General features: G+C 41.0%; 1 protein-coding gene across 1 annotated transcript in view; it reads right to left on the bottom strand.

Moving 5' to 3' along the window:
* Positions 1-251: 251 nt before the first annotated feature.
* LOC111150513 (phosphate cytidylyltransferase 1, choline, beta) overlaps positions 252-20,960 on the bottom strand; it is a 93,731-nt gene continuing 73,022 nt past the window's right edge. Inside the window, exon 8 of the mRNA XM_022508001.1 lies at positions 252-1,243. Coding sequence (XP_022363709.1) covers positions 1,031-1,243 — 213 coding nt within the window. The 3' untranslated portion in view covers positions 252-1,030. The remainder of the gene's footprint in view (positions 1,244-20,960) is intronic.

Consider the following 20,960-nt stretch of genomic DNA (forward strand, 5'->3'; position numbering starts at 1 on the left):
ATTGCATATGGTATACACCCCGGATAGCATATGTGGAGCATACAGAGAACAGATACGTGCAGGTAGCACCCCCTATTGGTATACTATGTGGTTTGGTACATCAAACTGTTACTTGAGGCCTATGAAATTGTTAACTGGTCAGAAATGGGAAAAGCCATTCCAGAGTTAGCATCCTTTAAGGAGAAGCTCCAGGAGACATTTACCATCTGCTAAACTTGGAGCCAAAGCAAAGCAGCTCCTCTTCATTCATACACACACACACACACACAGTGTTTTTCTTTGTTGCATTTTCCACAGGTTAAGGTAATTTCTGGAAACCATGAAGTCAAACCAATGATGAAAAGTAGAACCAGGACCATATTAGGCCTTCTGTGGCGTTCTCCTCAACAGAACTGTCCATTGAATAAGAAGTTAAGGTTCATGCTAGATGACCTTCTATATATCTGATCTAAAGCATGTCTTTGTCTATGCACCACATTCCCAGAACTGCAAAGAATCGATGTGTTGCAACATTAGATCTCAGTAGCTAATCTGAGAAGACTGGAATTGGTCTTTCACTTGACTATTTCAGAAGCACTTTGCCACCTCTATCGGAAACAACTTTATTCTGGCAGAGCTTGGGTGGTAGGAGGCAACGTGCAGGGCCCTTATGAGCTGGAAGTAGCAGATTGAGGGAACAGCCGCTTCCATGGGTGGTGGACTTGTTAGGGGTGGGTGTAAGGACCAAAGCAGAAGACACCTGACTCAGTGCAAGTCTCCTGGGGGTGCTCTGCATCTTTCTGTAGCAAGGTTGAAGTAGTGATTCTAGATGCTGCTAAGAAGGTTTGTAAAGGTCGTCCGGCTTGAAACCTCCATGCAGAGCCCAAGTCTTATGCTGAGTGGAGCCTGAGGGAAAGCTGGTCCCCAGGCCTTCGCTTAGCTGAGCTGCAGCTCCTGCAACCGTCACCCTTCCAACCCCACCCAGGCACACCTGGTGACCCCACCTCGCCCCAGCCTGTGCGGTGCGGCCCTTGCTGTCTGCTGGAAGCCTTTACTTCTCATCCTCATCCCCCTCGCTCATGCTGCTGATGGAGGCTGAGGCTGCTTTGGGTGAGGAGGGGGGTGAGGTTTTGTTCGGGAGCCACGAGAAGGTGGGCGACGGGGAGCGGGAGGGGGACCGGCTCCTGGTAGGGCTGCTCACAGGGCTCTGCTTCGGGGACAAGGCCTGCAGCATCCGGCTACTCCTTTCCTGGAACATCTGCTTCTAGAGAGAAATTTGAGAGAAGGCATCTGTTAAGTTAGTCACCTGATGTGGCAGGGGAACAAAAAGGAAAAGCAGGAAGGAGAGCCACCACCCCACAACACCGGTCCCCACAGACTGGTCCTACAGTTGATGTCGTCCAGGACTATATATGGGGAACAGCTGAGGGAAATTCGGGGGCAGTGAGATGTGGCCATGGAGAGGACCATCTCTGCTGGTTCTTAGGACTCTTGCCTTCTTGCCTGCCTTTCCCACAGCTACAAAATTTAAGTGTCCATTCTCTCTCAGGCAAACGGTCATGTGCAAGGTACAGAAGGGCAGTGGGAGATAAAACAGAAATCCCTGTCCTCCTCGACATGAGGACGAATCACACAAACAAAATGAACAAAATATGTGGATGTCAGAAGGAAGTACAATCTGTGAGCAAAAATAAACACAAAACAATAGCAAATGGGGCTGTGAGGTGGCTGGGCACCTGGACAGCGGTTGTAACGTGGCTGCTCAGGGAAGGCCTCAAGAAGACCTGAAAGATGAGGGAGGGGCCTGTGTGAATGGAAATCGGGGGCAAACACATTCCAGACAGAGCACCTCAAAAAGAGAGCAGGCAGTGCATGTCCGAGGAGGAGCAAGAAGGCCATCCATGGTGGCGGGAGTGGAGTCACAGGCGGGGGAGGGGATGGGGGAAGGGGTTAAGAGGAAGTCACCAGAGGGTTGACAGAAAACTGTCACATAGGGTCTTGGTGGCCATGTGAGAACTTCAGGCTTTACTGTGAGAAGAGAAACCTTGGGAGAGTTCCTTTACCTCTGAAGTTCTGGGTCCCAGACTGAGGAATTCTGACTTTGGTTTTAAAAGGACCCACCCCGGCCACAGGGAAGCCAGAGCAGGAGCTGGGGTAATGGTGAAGAGCCCACTGTAGTGAGAACCCAAGTAATTAGAATCGTGCTGGCCTGGACCACACCCATTGTCATGAGGATGAGATGAGGTGCGAAATGGCTGGAGGGGGTGCCTGGGTGGCTCAGTGGGTTAAGCCGCTGCCTTCGGCTCAGGTCATGATCTCAGGGTCCTGGGATCGAGTCCCGCATTGGGCTCTCTGCTCAGCAGGGAGCCTGCTTCCCTCTCTCTCTCTCTCTCTCTGCCTGCCTCTCCATCTACTTGTGATCTCTCTCTGTCAAATAAATAAATTAAAAAAAATGGCTGGAGGCCTGGTCAATGTTTTTTCCCATAGTTTTAGTAAGGTGTGATGGTCTTAAAGTGAAAGTCAGCCTTTTTAGTCTGGGTTCCATGAGTTTTGACAAATGCCTGCAGCTGTGTGACTGCCACCATGGTCAGAGTATTAGGAGAGTTCCATGAGATCTTTTGTCACTCCCTCCCCTAGCCTCTGGGAACAGATCTTTTTCTGTCCCTCCAGTTTTGCCTTTTCCAGAATGTCCTCTAAATGGAATCGTGCAACGTCATGGTCCGGCTACATGTGGAAGGTGGAGCCCACAGGAACAGCTGACAGATGGGATGTGGGTTGTGGGGGGAAGAGGAGACAAGTGACTCCAGTTTCTGGCCTATGAAGCTGGAAAGACAGCAGTGTCATGTGCTGGGGTGGGAGACTCGGGGGGTAAAAGGGATTACAGTTGTCAGACACGCTTTCCCACTGGAGATCTCCAGTGACTCCTGCCCTGTGTTTTCAGAACTGAGCTCTTCCTTGGCACCGTCCTTCAGCTTTATGGGGACATCCATCCTGGCCTAGCAGTGGTGCCCGCTGATCTGCCCTTCTGCTCTCTGCGGCAGCTCAGCCCCTACCAGTGCCCATGTCCCGTTCTACTCACCTACCCTGCCCCTGCTGCCTGGGCTCTGTGCCCTCAGTTCTCTCCCTTGCTTGTTACAGAACCTCCGCCCTCAGCACCTCAGTCCAATCTTGTGATCCTAAACTGGCCCTGGGGACCACTTCTCCATTTGTTGGCCATTTTAGACTTTTCGTGTCATTTGAGTTACTCACTTTACAAAGCAACACAGAGCCCCCTGAAGACCAGGTGCTACACAGGAAATGCTCATACTCCAGCTGGGGCTTCAGTGATGCATCAGGAAGAGGGGGTGAGGAGGGAAGGAGCATGTGCAGCTAGTGGAGGGGTGACTTTCCAAGCAGAGGGCGCTAAGGAGAGAGTTCTGCGTACAATTCTTGGCGTGACTGTAAGCTGAGTGCCTATGGGGCTGCCCATAGGCTGGGGCTGGAGCACCAGGAGGAGCTGGATTGTTTTTTCCCCAAGAGCCCCTGGAAGATTTTAATTAAGGGAGGGCTATGATCAGATTTGTGTTTTAGAACTACCTTTGGGTAGGAGCATAAAAGCAAAGAGAGAAACCATAAAGGAGAAGTTTGGTGTTCAACTATACAAAAGTGTAAAACTTAGGTATCCCGGGGCACCTGGGTGGCTCAGTCAGTTAAGTGGCTGCCTTCGGCTCAGGTCATGATCCCAGAATCCTGGGATCGAGCCCCACATTGTGCTCCCTGCTCAGCGGGGAGCCTACTTCTCTCTCTCCCTCTGCTTGCTGCTCCTCCTGCTTGTGTTCTCTGTCAAAAAAATAAATAAAATCTTTAAAAAAAAAACCAAAACTTATGTATCCCCCTGCCAAAAAACCCACCATGAGATAAGGTAAAAGGCAAAGGAAACACAAGGGGGAAATTCTTGCAATATTTAACTATAAATAATGGATCTTAGTATATAAACAGAGCCTACAAATTAAGAAGAATGTAAAAATGTTCTATAGAAAAATGAGCATATGACTTGTTAAGACAAAGCACAAAAGACTGAATAAGGACCTATAAAAATGTTCAGCATCACTAGTAAACAAACGCAAAATGACTGAAGTGAGACACCTTTTTGATATATCAGATTGTTACAGGCTGTGTTTGTTTGTTTGATCTTCCCAGCATGTTAAAAAAAAAAAGATTTCCAGTTTTATTGAGATGTAATTGACACACAGCGGAGTTGAAGGTGTAGAGCGTAATGATTTTACTTAGACATTAACCACAGTAAATTAACATCTGTCATAAATAAATTTATATTTTCCCTTGTGATGAGAACTCTTGCGATCTACTCTCTTAACTTTCATGTATACCACATAGCAATGTTAACATTGTTAACAATGTCTTCATGCTGTGCATTATATCCCTGGTACTTATTTATATTATAAATGGAAGTTTGTACTTTTTGACCACCTGCATCTGATTTTCCCTCTTTCACTCCTTTCTCTGCCCTGGTAACCACAAATCTGATTGCTTTTTCCCTGAGTTGTTGACCCCCCCCCCCCCCCCGCCCCCAAGGACCTGTGAGTTCATGTATTTGTTTTTCTCTTACTTGTTTCACTTAGCATAATGTCCTCAAGGTCCAACTATGTTATCACAAATGACAGGATTTCCTCCTTTTAATGGTTGACTAATATTCCGTTGTTGACACATCCATTCATCCTCTGATAGACACTTAGGTTGCTTCCATGTCTTCACCATTGCAAATAATGCTGCTGTGAATGTGGAGATGCAGATAGCATTTTGACCTAGTGTTTTTGTTTCCTTTGGACGTATTCCCTGAAGTGAAATTGCTGGATCATATATATGGTGGTTTCAGTTTCAAATTTTTTTGAGGAACCTCCATACTGTTTTCCACCTTGGTCACACCAACACACAAGTGTTCCTTTTAATCCATGTCCTCATCAGGATTTGTTATTTCTGGTCTTTTTGATGGCAGCCAGTCTAACTGGCGTGAGATGAAAAGTCCTTGTGGTTTTTTTAAAAAATTTTTTATTTTTTTATAAACATATAATGTATTATTAGCCCCAGGGGTACAGGTCTGTGAATCGCCAGGTTTACACACTTCACAGCACTCACCATAGCGCATACCCTCCCCAATGTCTATAACCCCACCACCCTCTCCCTCCCCCCCTCCCCCCAGCAGCCCTCAGTTTGTTTTGTGAGATTAAGAGTCTCTTATGCTTTGTCTCCCTCCTGATCCCATCTTGTTTCATTTATTCTTTACCTACCCCCAAACCCCCCACGTTGCATCTCCACTTCCTCATATCAGGGAGATCATATGATAGTTGTCGTTCTCCGACTGACTTATTCTGCTAAGCATGATACCCTCTAGTTCCATCCACGTCATCACAAATGGCAGGATTTCATTTCTTTTGATGGCTGCATAGTATTCCATTGTATATATACACCACATCTTCTTTATCCATTCATCTGTTGATGGACATCTAGGTTCTTTCCATAGTTTGGCTATTGTGGATATTGCTGCTCTAAACATTCAGGTGCACGTGCCCCTTCGGATCACTACGTTTTTATCTTTAGGGTAAATACCCAGTAGTGCAATTGCTGGGTCATAGGGTAGCTCTATTTTCAACTTTTTGAGGAACCTCCATGCTGTTTTCCAGAGTGGCTGCACCACCTTACATTCCCACCAACAGTGTAGGAGGGTTCCCCTTTCTCCCCATCCTCGCCAGCATCTGTCATTTCCTGACTTGTTAATTTTAGCCATTCTGACTGGTGTGAGGTGGTATCTCATTGTGGTTTTGATTTGTATTTCCCTGATGCCGAGTGATGTGGAGCATTTTTTCATGTGCCTGTTGGCCATGTGGATGTCTTCTTTGCAGAAAAGTCTGTTCATGTCCTCTGCCCGTCTCTTGATTGGATTATTTGTTCTTTGGGTGTTGAGTTTGCTAAGCTCTTATAGATTTTGGATACTAGCCCTTTATCTGATATGTCGTTTGCAAATATCTTCTCCCATTCTGTCTGTTGTCTTTTGGTTTTGTTAACTGTTTCCTTTGCTGTGCAAAAGCTTTTGATCTTGATGAAATCCCAATAGTTCATTTTTGCCCTTGCTTCCCTTGCCTTTGGTGATGTTTCTAGGAAGAAGCTGCTGCGGCTGAAGTCGAAGAGGTTGCTGCCTGTGTTCCTTTCTCACATTGAGGTCCTTCATCCATTTTGAGTCTATTTTCATGTGTAAGGAAATGGTCCAATTTCATTTTTCTGCATGTGGCTGTCCAATTTTCCCAACACCATTTGTTGAAGAGGCTGTCTTTTTTCCATTGGACATTCTTTCCTGCTTTGTCGAAGATTAGTTGACCATAGAATTGAGAGTCCTTGTGGTTTTGATTTGCATTTTTCTCCTGATTAGTGATGTTGAACATCTTCTCATATACCTGTTGGTCCTTTGTATATCTTCCATGGAAAAATGTCTGTTCAGGTAATCACCCATTTTTTGATTGGGTTATTTTGAGGTTTTTGCTACTGAGTTGTGGGAGTTCTTTATATATTTTGAATATTCACTTAACTGATACACGGTTAGCACATGTATTTCCCATTCTGTAGACTGTCTTTTGCTGATGGTTCCTTTGGCTGTGCAGACGTTTTTAGTTTAATGTAGTCCCACTTGTTTTTGATTTTGTGACTTGTGCTTTCGGTGTCCTACCCAAAAAAATCTCTGGCACGACCTACGTAAAGGAGCTTTTTTCTTATGTTTTCTTCTGGGATTTTTATGGTTTATGGTCTTACATGGACATCTTTAATCCTCTTCAAGGTAACTTTGGTGAATGGTGTAATGTAGGGATCTAGTTTTATTCTTTTATGTGTGGATATACAGTTTTTCCCAGCACCATGAGTTGAAGAGACAGTCCTTACTCCACTGAGTATTCCTGGCTCCCTTGCATGGGTTTATTTCTGAGCTCTCAGTTCTGTCCCATTGGTCTATATGTCTTTTTTAATGCCAGTACTATACTGTTTGGATTACTATACTTTTCTAATATAGCTTGAAATCAGAAGTGTGATGCCTCCCACTTTGTTCTTTCTCAGGATTGCTTTGGGTATTTGGGGTCTTTTAAGGTTCCATATAAATTTTAGGATTTTTTATTTCCATTTATTTCTGTCTAAAATTTTTTTCATCACTATTTTATACTTTTCAGTGTACAGATTTCTCACCTCCTTGGTTAAATTTATTCATAAGTATTTTATTGCTTTCAATCCTATTATACATGGGATCAGTTTATTTCTCCTTCAGATAATTCATTGTTAGTATATAAAGATGCTACTTATTTGGTATGTTAATTTTGTATCCTGCAACTTCTCTGAATTTGTAGATTAGATATAACAGGTCTTTGGTGGGAGTCTGTCAGATTTCCTGTATATAAAATCATGTTATCGGCAAATAGACGATCTTACTTCTTCTTTCCAATTCTGATACGCTTTCATATTTTCTTATCTGATTGCTCTGGCTAGGATTTCAGTAATATCTTAAATGGGAGGAGTGAGAATGGGCACCCTTGTCTTATTCCCGATTTTAAAGGAAAGGCTTTCAACCTTTTGTCATTAAGTACCGTGTTAGCTGTGGGTTTGTCATCTACAGCTTTTATTATGGTGAGGTATGTTTGTTCTATACCTAATTTGTTAAAAGGTTTTATCATGAATGGTTATTGCATTTTGCCCAATGACTTTTCTGTGTCCACTGAGATGATCAGAAGATTTTTTTCTTCTATCAACGTGATGTATTATAGTGATAGATTTACATCTGTTTAACCATGCTTGTATCTCAAAAATAAATACCATTTGATATGGTGAAAGATCTTTTTAATGTGCTGCTGAATTCTGTTTACTAGCATTTTAAAAAAAGATTTATTTATTCTAGAGACGGGGGAGGGGCAGAGGAAGAAGGGAAGCAGACTCTGCTGAGCACAAAGCCCTGCGTGGGGCTTGATTCCACAGCCCTGAGATCATGACCCCAGCCAAAACCAAGAGTTGGACACTCAGCAGACTAAGCCACCCAGACACCCGCTGTTTACTAGTATTTTATTGAGAATTTTTTCCTCTATATTCATCAGAGATAGTGGCCTGTAATTTTCTTTTAGTGTTCTTTTCTGGCTTTGGTAATGCTGGCCTTACAAAATACATTTGGGAGTGTTCCCTTCTCCCAAACATTGAGGAGTCTGAGAAGGATTTACATTAATTCTTCTTTAAATGTTTAGTAAAATTCACCAGTGAAACCATCTGTTCCTGGGCCTTTCTTCTTTGGGATATTTTTGATCACTAATTCAATCTCCTTACTAATAATTGGTCTGCCACATTTTCTACTTTATTCTGATTCATTCTTGGTAGACTGTATGTTTCTAAGAATTTTCCATTTCTTTTAGGTTCTCCAGTTTGTTGGCATATAGCTGTTCATAGTAGCTTCTTAAGATTCTCTGTGCTATCAGTTGTAATATTTACTTCTGCATTTTCATTTGTGATTTTGTTGATTTGGGTCCTCTCTATTTTTTTTTCTTGGTTTAGCTAAACATCTGTCAATTTTATCTTTTCAAAAAACCATCTTAGTTTAGCTAGTCTTTTCTTTTTTTTTTTTCAAGTATCACAATGTTTATTGATAGATACAAGTATATAAAATCAGGGCATGAACATGACTTGATAAATTAAGTAGACTTAATTTCAATACTATAATAAGAGGGACCAATTCAAATTCTCACCATTTGTTTCACACCCACAAAACCACTTCAAGTGCATTAAAGATCTCTCAAAACTGATCAGTTTTGTGCAAGTAAACCATGTTAGCTAGTCTTTTCTATTCTTCGTCTCCATTTTATTTGTTTCTGACCCAATTTCTATTATTTCCTTTCTTCTGCTAACTTTGGGTTCACTTTTTTTTAAGTTCCTAAAGCATAGCATTAAGTTGTTTGAGATCTTTCTTGTTACCTGAGACAGGCATTTATTGCTATGAACTTCCCTTTTAGAACTGTTCTGTCGGCATACCATAAGTTTTGGTATATTGTGTTTCCATTTTTGTTTGTGTCAAGATACATTTTTATTTCCCCTTTAATTTCTTCTTTGACTCTTGGCTATTGAGACTATTTTTTTAAAGATTTTACTTATTTATTTTAACAGAGAGCACAAATGGGGAGTGGTAGGCAGAGGGAGAAGGAGAAGCAGGCTCCCCATTGAGCAGAGACCCTGATGCAAGGCTCCATCCCATGACCCTGGGATCATGACCTGAGACAAAGGCAGATGCTTAACCAACTGAGCCGCCCAGGCGCCCTCAGACTATTGTTTAGTTTCCACGTATTCATGAATTTTTCAGTTTTCCTTCTTTTAATGATTTCTACTTTGAGATCATCATGGCCAGAAAAGGTACTTGGTATGATTCCAGTCTCCTTGAATTTGCTAAGACTTGTTCTGTGGGTTGAACTCTTTACCACTGCAACATAATCATAAAAGACCTTCTTTAACTCATTTTACCGTTTTTAAGATTTTTTTTATTTATTTATTTGACAGAGAGAGATCACAAGTAGACGGAGAGAGAGAGAGAGAGGAGGAAGCAGGCTTCTTGCTGAGCAGAGAGCCCGATGTGGGACTCGATCCCAGGACCCTGAGATCATGACCTGAGCCGAAGGCAGCGGCTTAACCCACTGAGCCACCCAGGCTCCCCTCATTTTACCGTTTTTATATTTAAGTCTCTGTAGTATGATACAAGTATAGCTACCCCCACTTTTTGGGTTGTTTGGTTTTTGGAATACATTTGCTTACAACAACTTTTTCCATCCTGTCACTGTCAGTCTGTGTGTGTCTTTAAGACTAAAGTGAGTCTCTATGGGCACATATCATTAGATGTTTTTCAAGTGTTATCCACTCAGCCATTCTAGGTGTATTGATTGGAGAATTTAATCCAATTAAATATGATTTAAAGTAATCATTAATAGGTAAGGACTTAGTAATTGTATTAACTGTTTTTATTACTATTTTAATAGAACCATTATTCTTCTGTGTCCTGCTTTCTTTTTTTTGTGTTTCAATGTCTTCCGATATCTATATAGTTTGACTTCTTTATCATGTACTTTTGTGTAATTGCTACAGGTTTTATCCTTGTGGTTACAAGGTTTACATAAAATATTTTAAAATTACAATGCCTTATTTTAAACTGGTAACAACTTCAACAGAACTTCTAAACTTTATGCTTTCATCTCCCCCTCCCCACTCACATTTTAGGTTATTGATATTATAGTTAACATATTTTTTTTAAGATTCTATTTATTTATTTGGCAGACAGAGATCACAAGTAGGCAGAGAAGCAGGCAGAGAGAGGAGGAAGCAGGCTCCCTGCTGAGCAGAGAGCCCGATACGGGGCTTGATCCCAGGACCCTGAGATCGTGACCTGAGCCTAAGGCAGAGGCTCAACCCACTGAGCCACCCAGGTGCCCCCAGTTAACATACTTTTTATATTGCATAACCAGTAACAGATTATTGTTGTTGTAGTTATTTTTACAATATTTTCTAACATTTTTAAAAGATTTTATTTTACAGAGCACAAGCAGGGGGAACTGCAGAGGGAGAGGGAGAAGTAGTCTCCCCACAGAACAGGGAACCCAACATGGGGCTTGATCCCAGGACCCTGGGATCATGACCTAAGCTGAAGGCAGACACTCAACTGACAGGCACCCCAGTGCCCCAATGTTTTCTAACTTCTAAAATAGAGTTGTAAGTGAATTACCCACCACCATTACCACATTACAGATTCTAATTTTGACTATATATTTAACATTACCAGTAAGTTTCACTGGTACCTTATGTTTTATGATGTTCATTAGTGTCCTTTTACTCAAAGACCTCCCTTTAGCATTTCTTAGAAGGCAGGTCGGTGGTGGTGAATTCAGCTTTGTTTTTTGGGGAAGTCTTTATTTCTACATTTCTGAAAGACAGCTTTTCCAGGTACAGAATTCTTGGTTGACATTTTTTTCCTTTATATATTTTGGACATGCCATCCCATTCTCTCTTGGCCCAAACCAGATTTGTTGAGAAGTTCACTGATAGTCTCATGATTTTTCCCTCATATGTAATTTACCTCTCTTGTTTTCCAGATTTTTTTTCTTTGACTTTTGACAATTATAGTCTGTATCAGTGTAGCCGTTTTGGGGTTCACCTTATTTCAGATCCTTTGTACCTCATGGATTGGGATATTTTAAGCCCTTACTGCTTTAAATTTACTTTCTGTACCCATTCTCTTCTCCTTCTCTCTTCCTTCTGGAATTTCCTTAATGCAAATATTGTTTGTCTTTATTGTGTCTTTACATCCTGTATTTTTTGTTCACTTTTTTAATTCTTTTTTTTTTTTTGTTCCTCTAACTGGATTATTTCAAATGTCCTCTTGTCTAGGTCACTGTTTTTTTCTGCATAGCTGAGTCTTTTAAGATATTTCTAAGTAATTTCTATACCCAACATGGGGCTCAGACTCACAACCCCATGATCAAAAGTTGCACCCTCTACTGACAAGCCAGCCAGGAGCCTTGAGTCTCATTTTGAAGCTCTGTAGAATTTTTTAGTTCAATTATTGTATTTTTCAGCTCTGTAAATTTTTTGATGGTTTCTATATATCTCTGTTGAACTTCTTGTTTTGTTTATACATCATTTTCCTAATTTTTAGTTTTCTATGTGTTATTGCAGTTGTCTAAATTTTAAAAGGATTATTCTGAAATCTGACTGTTCATAGATAGCCATTTCTTTAAGGTCAGTTATTAAAGCTTTGGTAGTTTCCTTTTTTGGTGTCATGTTTACTAGATTTTTTTTCATGATCCTTGATTCTTTACATTGGTCTCTGTACATTTGAGTAAGCAGTCTCCTTTTTCAGAATTTATGGGTTTGCTTTGGCAGAGATAGCTCTTTGCTGGTCCTCTCAGTGAGGGTTTCTGGATGTTTCAGTTGGTAATGCCCTTGGGCAGGTGGAGTTTTGCTATCAGGGTCAATTTCTGGGTGAGGCCCCTCATTGAACTCTGAGGTTGGGGTTAGGGTTGTCACTTTCTAAGAATGGTTGGGTAAGACTCCTGGTTTGGTTCCTTAACAAGTTGCCTGGGTTTTGTGTTCAGGCTTACTGGACTGGCGGGACTCTATACTATACTTAGCAGCAGGTAGAGCTATGAATTAGCTTCTCTGCCTTCTTGGGGCAGGACAATGAGCCTACAAGGCTCATCATTTCAGGACCTAAATCAGGCGAAGCTTGTACTGAATTCCCTGGCTAGAATGGGTCAACTTATTTTGTTCTGCAGATAAAGAGCATCATGGGCAGTGATCTCTGTCCAAGGGACACTTTAAGTAGGTCTGTTGGTTGGGATACATAGTTTCCTGTGTGTTCTAGTTAGGTTCCCTGGTCAGGCAGGCCGAGAATTGGATTCAGTAGGCAGGGCTATGAATTAGTTTATGTATCCAGGCATAGCAAGAGAAGTAGCTCCAAGGCCAGAAAGGCTTTCATTTTATGGTGTTGACTCAAGCTGACCTAGGTCATAAGTTCCCTGCCCAAATGGAGCCACTGGCTTTGCTCTGCGGACTCTCTGTTGGACTCTGTGCTTGACTGTTGGTGGGCTTTGCAGCTTTCCTGGCTTACAGGCAAGCTTTCTGTCTGGGTGGTGCTGGGAGCTTCACTCAGCAGTGGATGGGGCTGTGACTCAGCTCCCTTGCCTGGGTGGGACAGGAGGGCCAGCTCCAAATAGGCTCCCAGTTTTTCCAGATCAGGCCTTCCGGTCGGGTTGGGGGTGGTGGGGTCAGAAGCTGCACTCAGTAGTGGGTAGGCTGTCAATTAGTTCCGGTGTCTGGGTAGTCAGTGAACCCTCACCAGTGTCTGGGTAGTCAGTGAACTCTCACAGCCTAGCTGTGGCTTTGAGGCAGTCAGCTCTTCCTGCCATACTCTTGGCTCAAGTGCTGCTGGACTATGCCGCTTCCCACGCGTTCCTGCCGGCCTCTCCGGTCAGGCAGCGTTGGCAGCTTCACTCAGCAGCAGGGGACGGAGGGCTACGACTCAGCGCCCCTTCCTGCACAGAGGCAGACCGGGCTCCAGGGTCAGAAGACTCTCTGTCTGAGCGCCAGAATCGGGTACACTTGTGCCCTGCTGAGTTCCCTGGGCCAATTGTGCTACTGTCTTGGCTCTGCAGATAAACAAAACCACTAGCCTGGACGACCACCGCTTAGGTCGCTGCAGTTAGGAACTCAGTCTGCCAGTATCCACACTGGTTGTTGGAAGCCACCCCCCTCAGATTCTCAGTGGCCGATGCCCACAGATTGCCTTGCAATTCGTATAGGATGAGACCAGAATGGGGGCTCTCAAGCAGTGATCTGGAGGAACTGGATGTCCACACTGGACTCTTTTCCCACTATAAACACTGGAGGCTCAGCAGAGACCACTTTGTGTAACACTGGGCTGGCCTGGGTTAGAGGCAATATGGGCGGCACACAGCCTCACCCCCATGTTCTAGGATTCTCTCAGCGGTGTCTTGTCTACTAATAGTTGTTCCTTCTTCTTGTGAGAGGGAGCAAAGTCAGCAATGACTTATGTCACCATCTTTATAAGCTTAATCTCCCAAGACTTTTTTTTATTTGTAATGGCCAGTGCTGGTGAGGGCTCAGGAAAAAGACCACACTCCTGTTACTGCTGGTGTCTTTCTGAGGAGTAACTGGGCAATAGGTGTAAAAACTTTTGTTTCCTGAGGAGATAACCTGAGCTGCAATTAAACACTTATTGGGTACATGGATGGTCATTGCAGGGTCATCACAGACAAAACTGCAAACCCCTGAAATAGGGGAGAGAAATGTTGCACAACTCTGAAGTGGAAGGTGGCTGATGAAAATCCAGTCCTTAAAGAATACTTACTAGCATGAGAATGTTCATGAGCTACTGCACAGTAAAAATGATTTGGGAGCCATATGTTCTGCATGATCCCATTTTGTAAAAGGAAACGTACACATGCAGATGGAGAAAAGATGGGGCCAGATCCCAGCTGTCTACGCAGCTGGACTGCAGGTGATTTTTAGTCTCTTCTCGTTGTTTTTTCTTTTCTTTCTTTCCTTAAAAGATTTATTTATTGGGGCGCCTGGGTGGCTCAGTGGGTTGGGGCCTCTGCCTTCAGCTCAGGTCATGATCCCAGGGTCCTGGGATCAAGCCCCACATCGGGCTCTCTGCTCAGCAGGGAGCCTGCTTCCTCCTCTCTCTGCCTGCCTCTCTGCCTACTTGTGATCTATGTCAGATAAATAAATAAAATCTTAAAAAAAAGATTTATTTATTTGTCAGAGAAAGGGAGAGCGCATGCACAAGCAGGGGGGAATGGCAGGCAGAGGGAGAAGCAGGCTCCCCGCAGAGCAAGGAGCCTGATATGGGGCTCAGTCCCAGGACCCCGGGATCATGACTTGAGCCAAAGTGCTTAACTGACGGAGCCACCCAGGTATCCTGTTTTCCTTACTTCGGAACAATTCTGTAATGAACACACATTACTTTTATCACCATAAGGAAGACCAATGACTGAGGCAAGGAGAGGAGGCCATGGGGCGCTGAGTTAATAACACAAAATGGTAGAGCCTCAGGCACTTCATCAGTCCCTCCCCCCACTTTTATAAGCTCTAGCCCAGTACTTTTTAGGATCTCAAATTTTCTCTAGCAAATATAATTGAGATGACTTGCTGATCACTAAGAACATTTGTAGATTTAAAACTCCATAATTCTAAGAACCTACCAATTATTCACCTTCCATTAAAGGCATTGATAATTCTGCCAAAAGACATCCAACCCCCTCAAAATCAAACGGAAAAAAAAGTGCAGTAATACAACATCATTACCTTAGAGGAAGCCCATTTACGAGACAAAATCAAATGCCAAAAGGATAGGGTAGCCTATTATTAATAGCAACATAAAAGAATCCTTGAACTTCTAGAAGTCATTTGAAAATAAGTATTTTTATTACTATAATCTTTAAGTATATTTATAGTAGCAGCCACTAGTTCTCTTGCTGTTAATGGATTGTCAGCATTTCCATTAGAAGCTCACTTTGCAAGTAATCTATAGCTTGTCTCCCATAGTTTGACTCAAGCTCATAACTGAGAATATTATGCCTAAGATAATGCAATAACTTGAATCCTTAATGATAAACAATGGTGTCACACTTCATATAGTGTGATATCCCTGCAAAACAACTCTAGGTCTCAACTTGGAAGCTCTGTGATCTGTTTCTGCTGCATTATGAAGCATGATTCTTCTGCAAAGGAGTTAAATTGGATCAGGTCAGCAGACAGTTTGTAATGAGCTTCCTGGTAAGAAAAGCACTTTAGGAATACAAAAATAAGACCATGGCATGGCATTTTCATATAGAAAAGGTATTTAAATTATACCTGTAACTGTATTAAGATACTTCCATTTATAAAGTTTTCTCCCAAGAAAATAATCCCATTTACTCTTGTCCCAGTAAAACTAATTTTCTATTTCTCTTCCTACAAACTTCTCCTTTTTAAGAAGTTCTTCACATCTACTGAGACAGTAAATGTCCTGACAAATGCTTTCCAAGGCTTCAGGATTTCAGAGAGATTCCAGCTTAACTGCCACAAAAAGAAATGAAAAATATCCTAGTTATATCTGGTTTGGACTTCTGGTAAGCACTGTGGAATTCAAAGAGAGCATGTGGTTCAGCCAAATCAATAAACAACAAAAACTAACCCTTAACAAACAATGCCCGACATATGCCCAGGTACTGTTAAAGGGCTTTAGAGTGTGACAATTTCATCCATCTAACAACCCTACAAGCTAGCTGAGGCAGAGGAACTTGGCCAAGACACCCAGCTAGAAGATGAGCCCTGTTCCTGACCATCTCTCTGTAATTAGCTGCTTTAATAGTAAGAAGCTTTTCTGTTGACCCATTTACTTGTGCATTTGTTGGAAGACAAATTTTTGGAACCAACTGTTAAAAAGCTGCAAGTAGGAAATTCAGATCCACAAACTGAATTTTATGTTTTATAAAATCAAAACAATCTTAAACATCAGCATGCTATTAGAATGATTATATATATAATATATAAATATTCTCTTTACACACACACATATGCATGGTGTAATAAGCGCTGGGGAGAATGTAGAGAAGTCTTGAGCCTTGTGCACTGCGCTGGAATATAAAATGGTGTAGTCGGTGTGGAAAACAGTATGCAAGTCTCTAAAAACATTTAAAATATTATGCTAAGTGAAATAAGTCAATCAGAGAAAGACAATTATCATATGATCTCTCTGATATGAAAAATTTGAGAGGCAGGGCGGGGGTCATGGGGGTTGGGGAGGGGGAATGAAACAAGATGGGACCGGGAGGGAGACAAACCATAAGAGACTCTTAATCTCAGGAAACAAACTGAGGGTTGCTGGGGGGTGGGGAGGAGGGATGGGATGGCTGGGTTATGGACACTGGGGAGGCTATGTGCTATGGTGAGTGCTGTGAAATGTGTAAGACTGATGATTCACAGACGTGGGGCAAATAATACATTATATATTAATAAAAATAAAGAATTACCATATTATTTAAAAATTCTACTTCTGGGTATATAACCAAAAGAAATGAAAGCAGGAAATTAAGCATATTTGTATAGTGATGTTCATAGCAGCATTACTCATAACAGCAAAAAGATGGGAACAATCCAAATGTTCATTAATGCATGAATCAATAAAATGTGGTATATATAAATAATATCCAATTATATATACACACATATGTGTGTATACATGTATATATGTATATGTTTATGTATACACACAATATGTAGATTTTTTTCAACTTAGATGGAGTATTTCCAAGATGGATGTTTAAAAAAAAACCACTTTGTGTATCAAAAAATATTATGGAGGGTTTTCTTGGCATGAAGAATCTGAAAGTTAACCACTCATTCCTTCAACATTTACTGACAGCACACTATTTATGGTTCAGGCATAAATCTAAGCCCTGAGGATATAGCAGTAAATAAGGGGGGAGGGAGTGTCTATGCTCATAGTTATTTTTTTATTGAGGTATAACAGACATATAACATTAGTTTCAGGGGTACAACAGGATTATTCACTATTTGTACATATTGTGAGATGATCACCACAATTTGTCTAGTTAGCATCCATCACCATATAGAGTTACATTTTTTTTCTTGTGATGAGAACTTTTAAGAGCTACTCCCTTAGCAACTTTCCAGTACTCAGTAGAGGATTATTAACCATAGTCACCATGCTGCACATTACATCCCCATGCTGTATTGTGTAATTATAAGTTTGTACCTTTTTTTTTTTTTTTTTTTGGTGGGCAGCAAAGAAAGGTTTGTTGAGTGATAATACAAAGCTCCCAAACAGAGAGGGGACCCAAGATGGTTACCCAAGTTTGTACCTTTTGACCCTCTTCACCCATTTTGCCTGCACCCAACCCCTGCCTCTGACAACCACCAATCTGTTCTCTGTACTGACAAGCAAAGATTTTTTTTTTTGCTTGTTTTAGATTCCACAAATAAATGAGATCACACAGTATTTGTCTTTCTGTAACTAATTAGCATAATGCCCTCATGGTCCAAAAATTTGTTGCAAATGGCAAGATTTCCTTCTTTTCTGAATAATATTCCATGGTGTATATGTACATTTATACATTGATGGATAGTTAGGTTGCCTCCATAGTTTGGATATTGTAAATAATGCAGTAAATATGGTGGTATATAGATCTTTTCAAACTATTATTTTCATATCCTTCAGATAAATATCCAGAAGTAGAATTGCTGGACCATATGGTAGTTCTATTTTTAACTTTCAGAGGAGTCTTCATAGTGGCTGTACCAATTTACATTCCCACCAGCAATGTACAAGTGTTCCCTTTTCTCCATATCCTGATCAACACTTGCTAATTTGTTGCTTTGATGATAGCCATTCTAACAGGTGTGAGGTGCTAGCTGCTTATGGTCTTAATTAGCATTTCCCTATAATTAGTGATGTTGAACAGATTTTCAGGTCCTGCTAGCCATCTATATGTCGTCTTTGGAAATATGTTTATTCAGAGCCTGTGCCCATTTTTAAATCAGATTGGTATTTTTTGTACTATTGAGTTGTATGACATCTTTTTTTTTGTATGACATCTTCTTATTTTGATTTATTAACCCCTTATCACATATGCTTTACAAATATTTGCTCCCATTCAGTAGCATATCTTTTCATTTTCTTAATGGTTTCCTATGTGTGGAAGCTTTGTAGTTTGATGTGGTCCCACTTATTTTTGCATTTGATGCCTTTCTTTAGGTGTCAAACTAAAAAATCCAACCTGTAAGACAGATGTCAAGGAACTTATAGGAGCTCCTTGGAGTTTTGTTTTCTCCTAAGAGTTTTATGGTTTTGAGTCTTATATTCAAGTAAGGTAGTGGTCCAGTTTCATTCCTTCTGCATGTGGCTACCCAGTTTTCCCAGCACCATTTATTAAACAGACTGTACTTTCCCCATTGCCCATTGTATATTCTTGGCTCCTTTGTAGTAATTGAATTAACCATGTATGTGTGGGTTTATTTCTGGACTCTTTACTCTGTTCCATTGATTTTTTCTGTATTAAATAACAATGCCATACTCTTTTGGTTACTATAGCTTCGTAATACAGTTGAAGTCAGGGAGAATGATGCCTTCTGCCTTGTTCTTCTTTCTCAAGATCGTTTTGGTCATTTGGGTTCTTTTGTGGTTCAAAACAAGTTTTAGGATTATTGGTTCTCTTTCTGTAAAAAAAAAATGCCATTGAATTTTGATAAGGATTGTACTGAATCTATAGATTGCTTTGGGAAGTATGGACATTTTAGCAATATTCCTCTGATCCATGAGCAAGAAGTATTTCCATTTATTTGTCTTCAGTTTCTTAAATATAGTTGACATACAATATTTATACTTAATATCTTTAGTTGACATGACAACCCAGTGATTCACCAGTTACATACATTAGGAAATGCTCACCATCATAAGTATAGTCACCATCTGTCACCATGCAAAGTTATTCCAATATTATTGACTATATTCTCTATACTGTACTTTTTATCCCTGTCACCTAATTCATAACTGGAAGTTTATACCTCTTTATCTCCTTCACATAATTCATCCACTCCACTCCCAGGAACCACCAGTTTCTTCTCTGTATTTACAAGTTTTTTTTTTTTAATTTTGATTTTTTGATTCCATATAAAAGGGAAATCATATGGTATTTGTCTTTATTTGTCTGACTTATTTCACTTAATGTAATACCCTCTAGGTCCATCCATGTTGATGTAAAAGGCAAAATTCCATTCTTTATGGCTGAGTAATATTCCATTGTGTGTGTGTGTGTGTGTGTGTGTGTGTGTGTGTGTGTGTACTTTACACACACCATATAGTTATCCATTCGTGTATCAATGGGCACTTAGGTTGGATCCATTTCTTGACTATAAATAATGCTGCGATAAACATAGGAGTGCATAACATATTACATGAATGTATTTGTTTTCTTTGGTTAAATACTCAGATGTGCAGTTATTGGGTTGTATAGTAGTACTGCTGTTTTTAATTTTTTGAGGAACCTCCACACTGTTTTCCATAGTAGCTCTACCATTTACATTCCCAGCAACAGTGTACGAGTGTTTCCTTTTCTCCACATCCTAGTCAACATTTGTTATTTTTTGTGGTTTTGATAACTGCCATTCTGGCTGTGAGGTGATGATAGGTCATTGTAGCTCTGATTTGCAGTTTCTTGATGATGAGTGAGGTTGAATATTTTTTCACGTGTCTGTTGGCCACGTGTATTTTTCTTTGGAAAAATGTCTGTTCAGGTCCTCTGCTCATTTTTTTTTATTAGATTGGGTTGTTTTGGTAGTAAGTTGTATACATTTTTTACATATCCTTTCCAAATATCTAATTCAGTAAGTTGCCCTTTTGTTTTGTTGATGGTCTCCTTTTCCATGCAAAAGCTTTTAATTTTGATATTGTCTCATGATGTTATGGCTGATGTCAAAGAAATGACAGCTTATGTTCTCTTCAAGGATTTGTATGGTTTCAAGTCTCACACTGAAGTCTTTCATCCATTTTGCGTTCATTTTTATGTATGGTGTATTACAAGGTGCTCCCGTTTCATTCTTTTGCATGTAGCTGTCCAGTTTGTCCAGGACATTTGATACTAGATTTTATTTTCTCTTTGTTCAAGTTCTTACTGTGTTCATCCATTCTTCTCCCAAGTTCAGTGAGTATCTTTATTAAGTAAATCAGTTATATCTTTCTCATTAAGGACTTTCTCTAAAGTTTTCTTTTCTTTTCCAGTTTTGAGCATATTCGCCGATTTTCCTTGATACTCTGTGTTGCTTTCTGTGTATTAGATACAACAGCCACCTCCTCCCGTGCAGAAGGAATAACCTCACGGCAGAGATGAAACTTACCATTCAACCCTCTCACAGCTCTTGGGTTGTCTCTCAAACCTTTGTGATTGTCCAAGCAGTGTATGCTATTTTTAGTGGATCCCAGTACTGGAGGGTGTAGCAAGGTCTATCAGTGTCCCCAAAGGGAGGATCTCAGTGAGCGCCTCAGCTGATTGGAAGCCAGACCCTCAGGCACAGCATTTAAAATATGCAAATATAGGCGTATTTCAGCGATACTGTGGGTTTGGTTCCAGATCACCATACTAAAGTGAACAATGAAGCAAGCCAAAATAATTTTTTGGTTTCCTCGTACATATAAAAAAGTTATGTTTACACTATACCGTAGTTTATTAAATTTAAAATTACGTGCTGTCTAAAAAAACAATATAGAAATCTTAATTTAAAAATACTTTGTTGTGGGGCACCTGGGTGGCTCAGTGGGTTAAAGCCTCTGCCTTCAGCTCAGGTCATGGTCTCAGGGTCCTGGGATCGAGCCCCACATCGGGCTCTCTGCTCAGCAGGGAGCCTGCTTCCAT

The sequence above is a fragment of the Enhydra lutris genome, unplaced genomic scaffold (assembly GCF_002288905.1).
Source record: "Enhydra lutris kenyoni isolate GAN:26980312 unplaced genomic scaffold, ASM228890v2 scaffoldscaffold23, whole genome shotgun sequence".
NCBI lineage: Eukaryota > Metazoa > Chordata > Mammalia > Carnivora > Mustelidae > Enhydra > Enhydra lutris.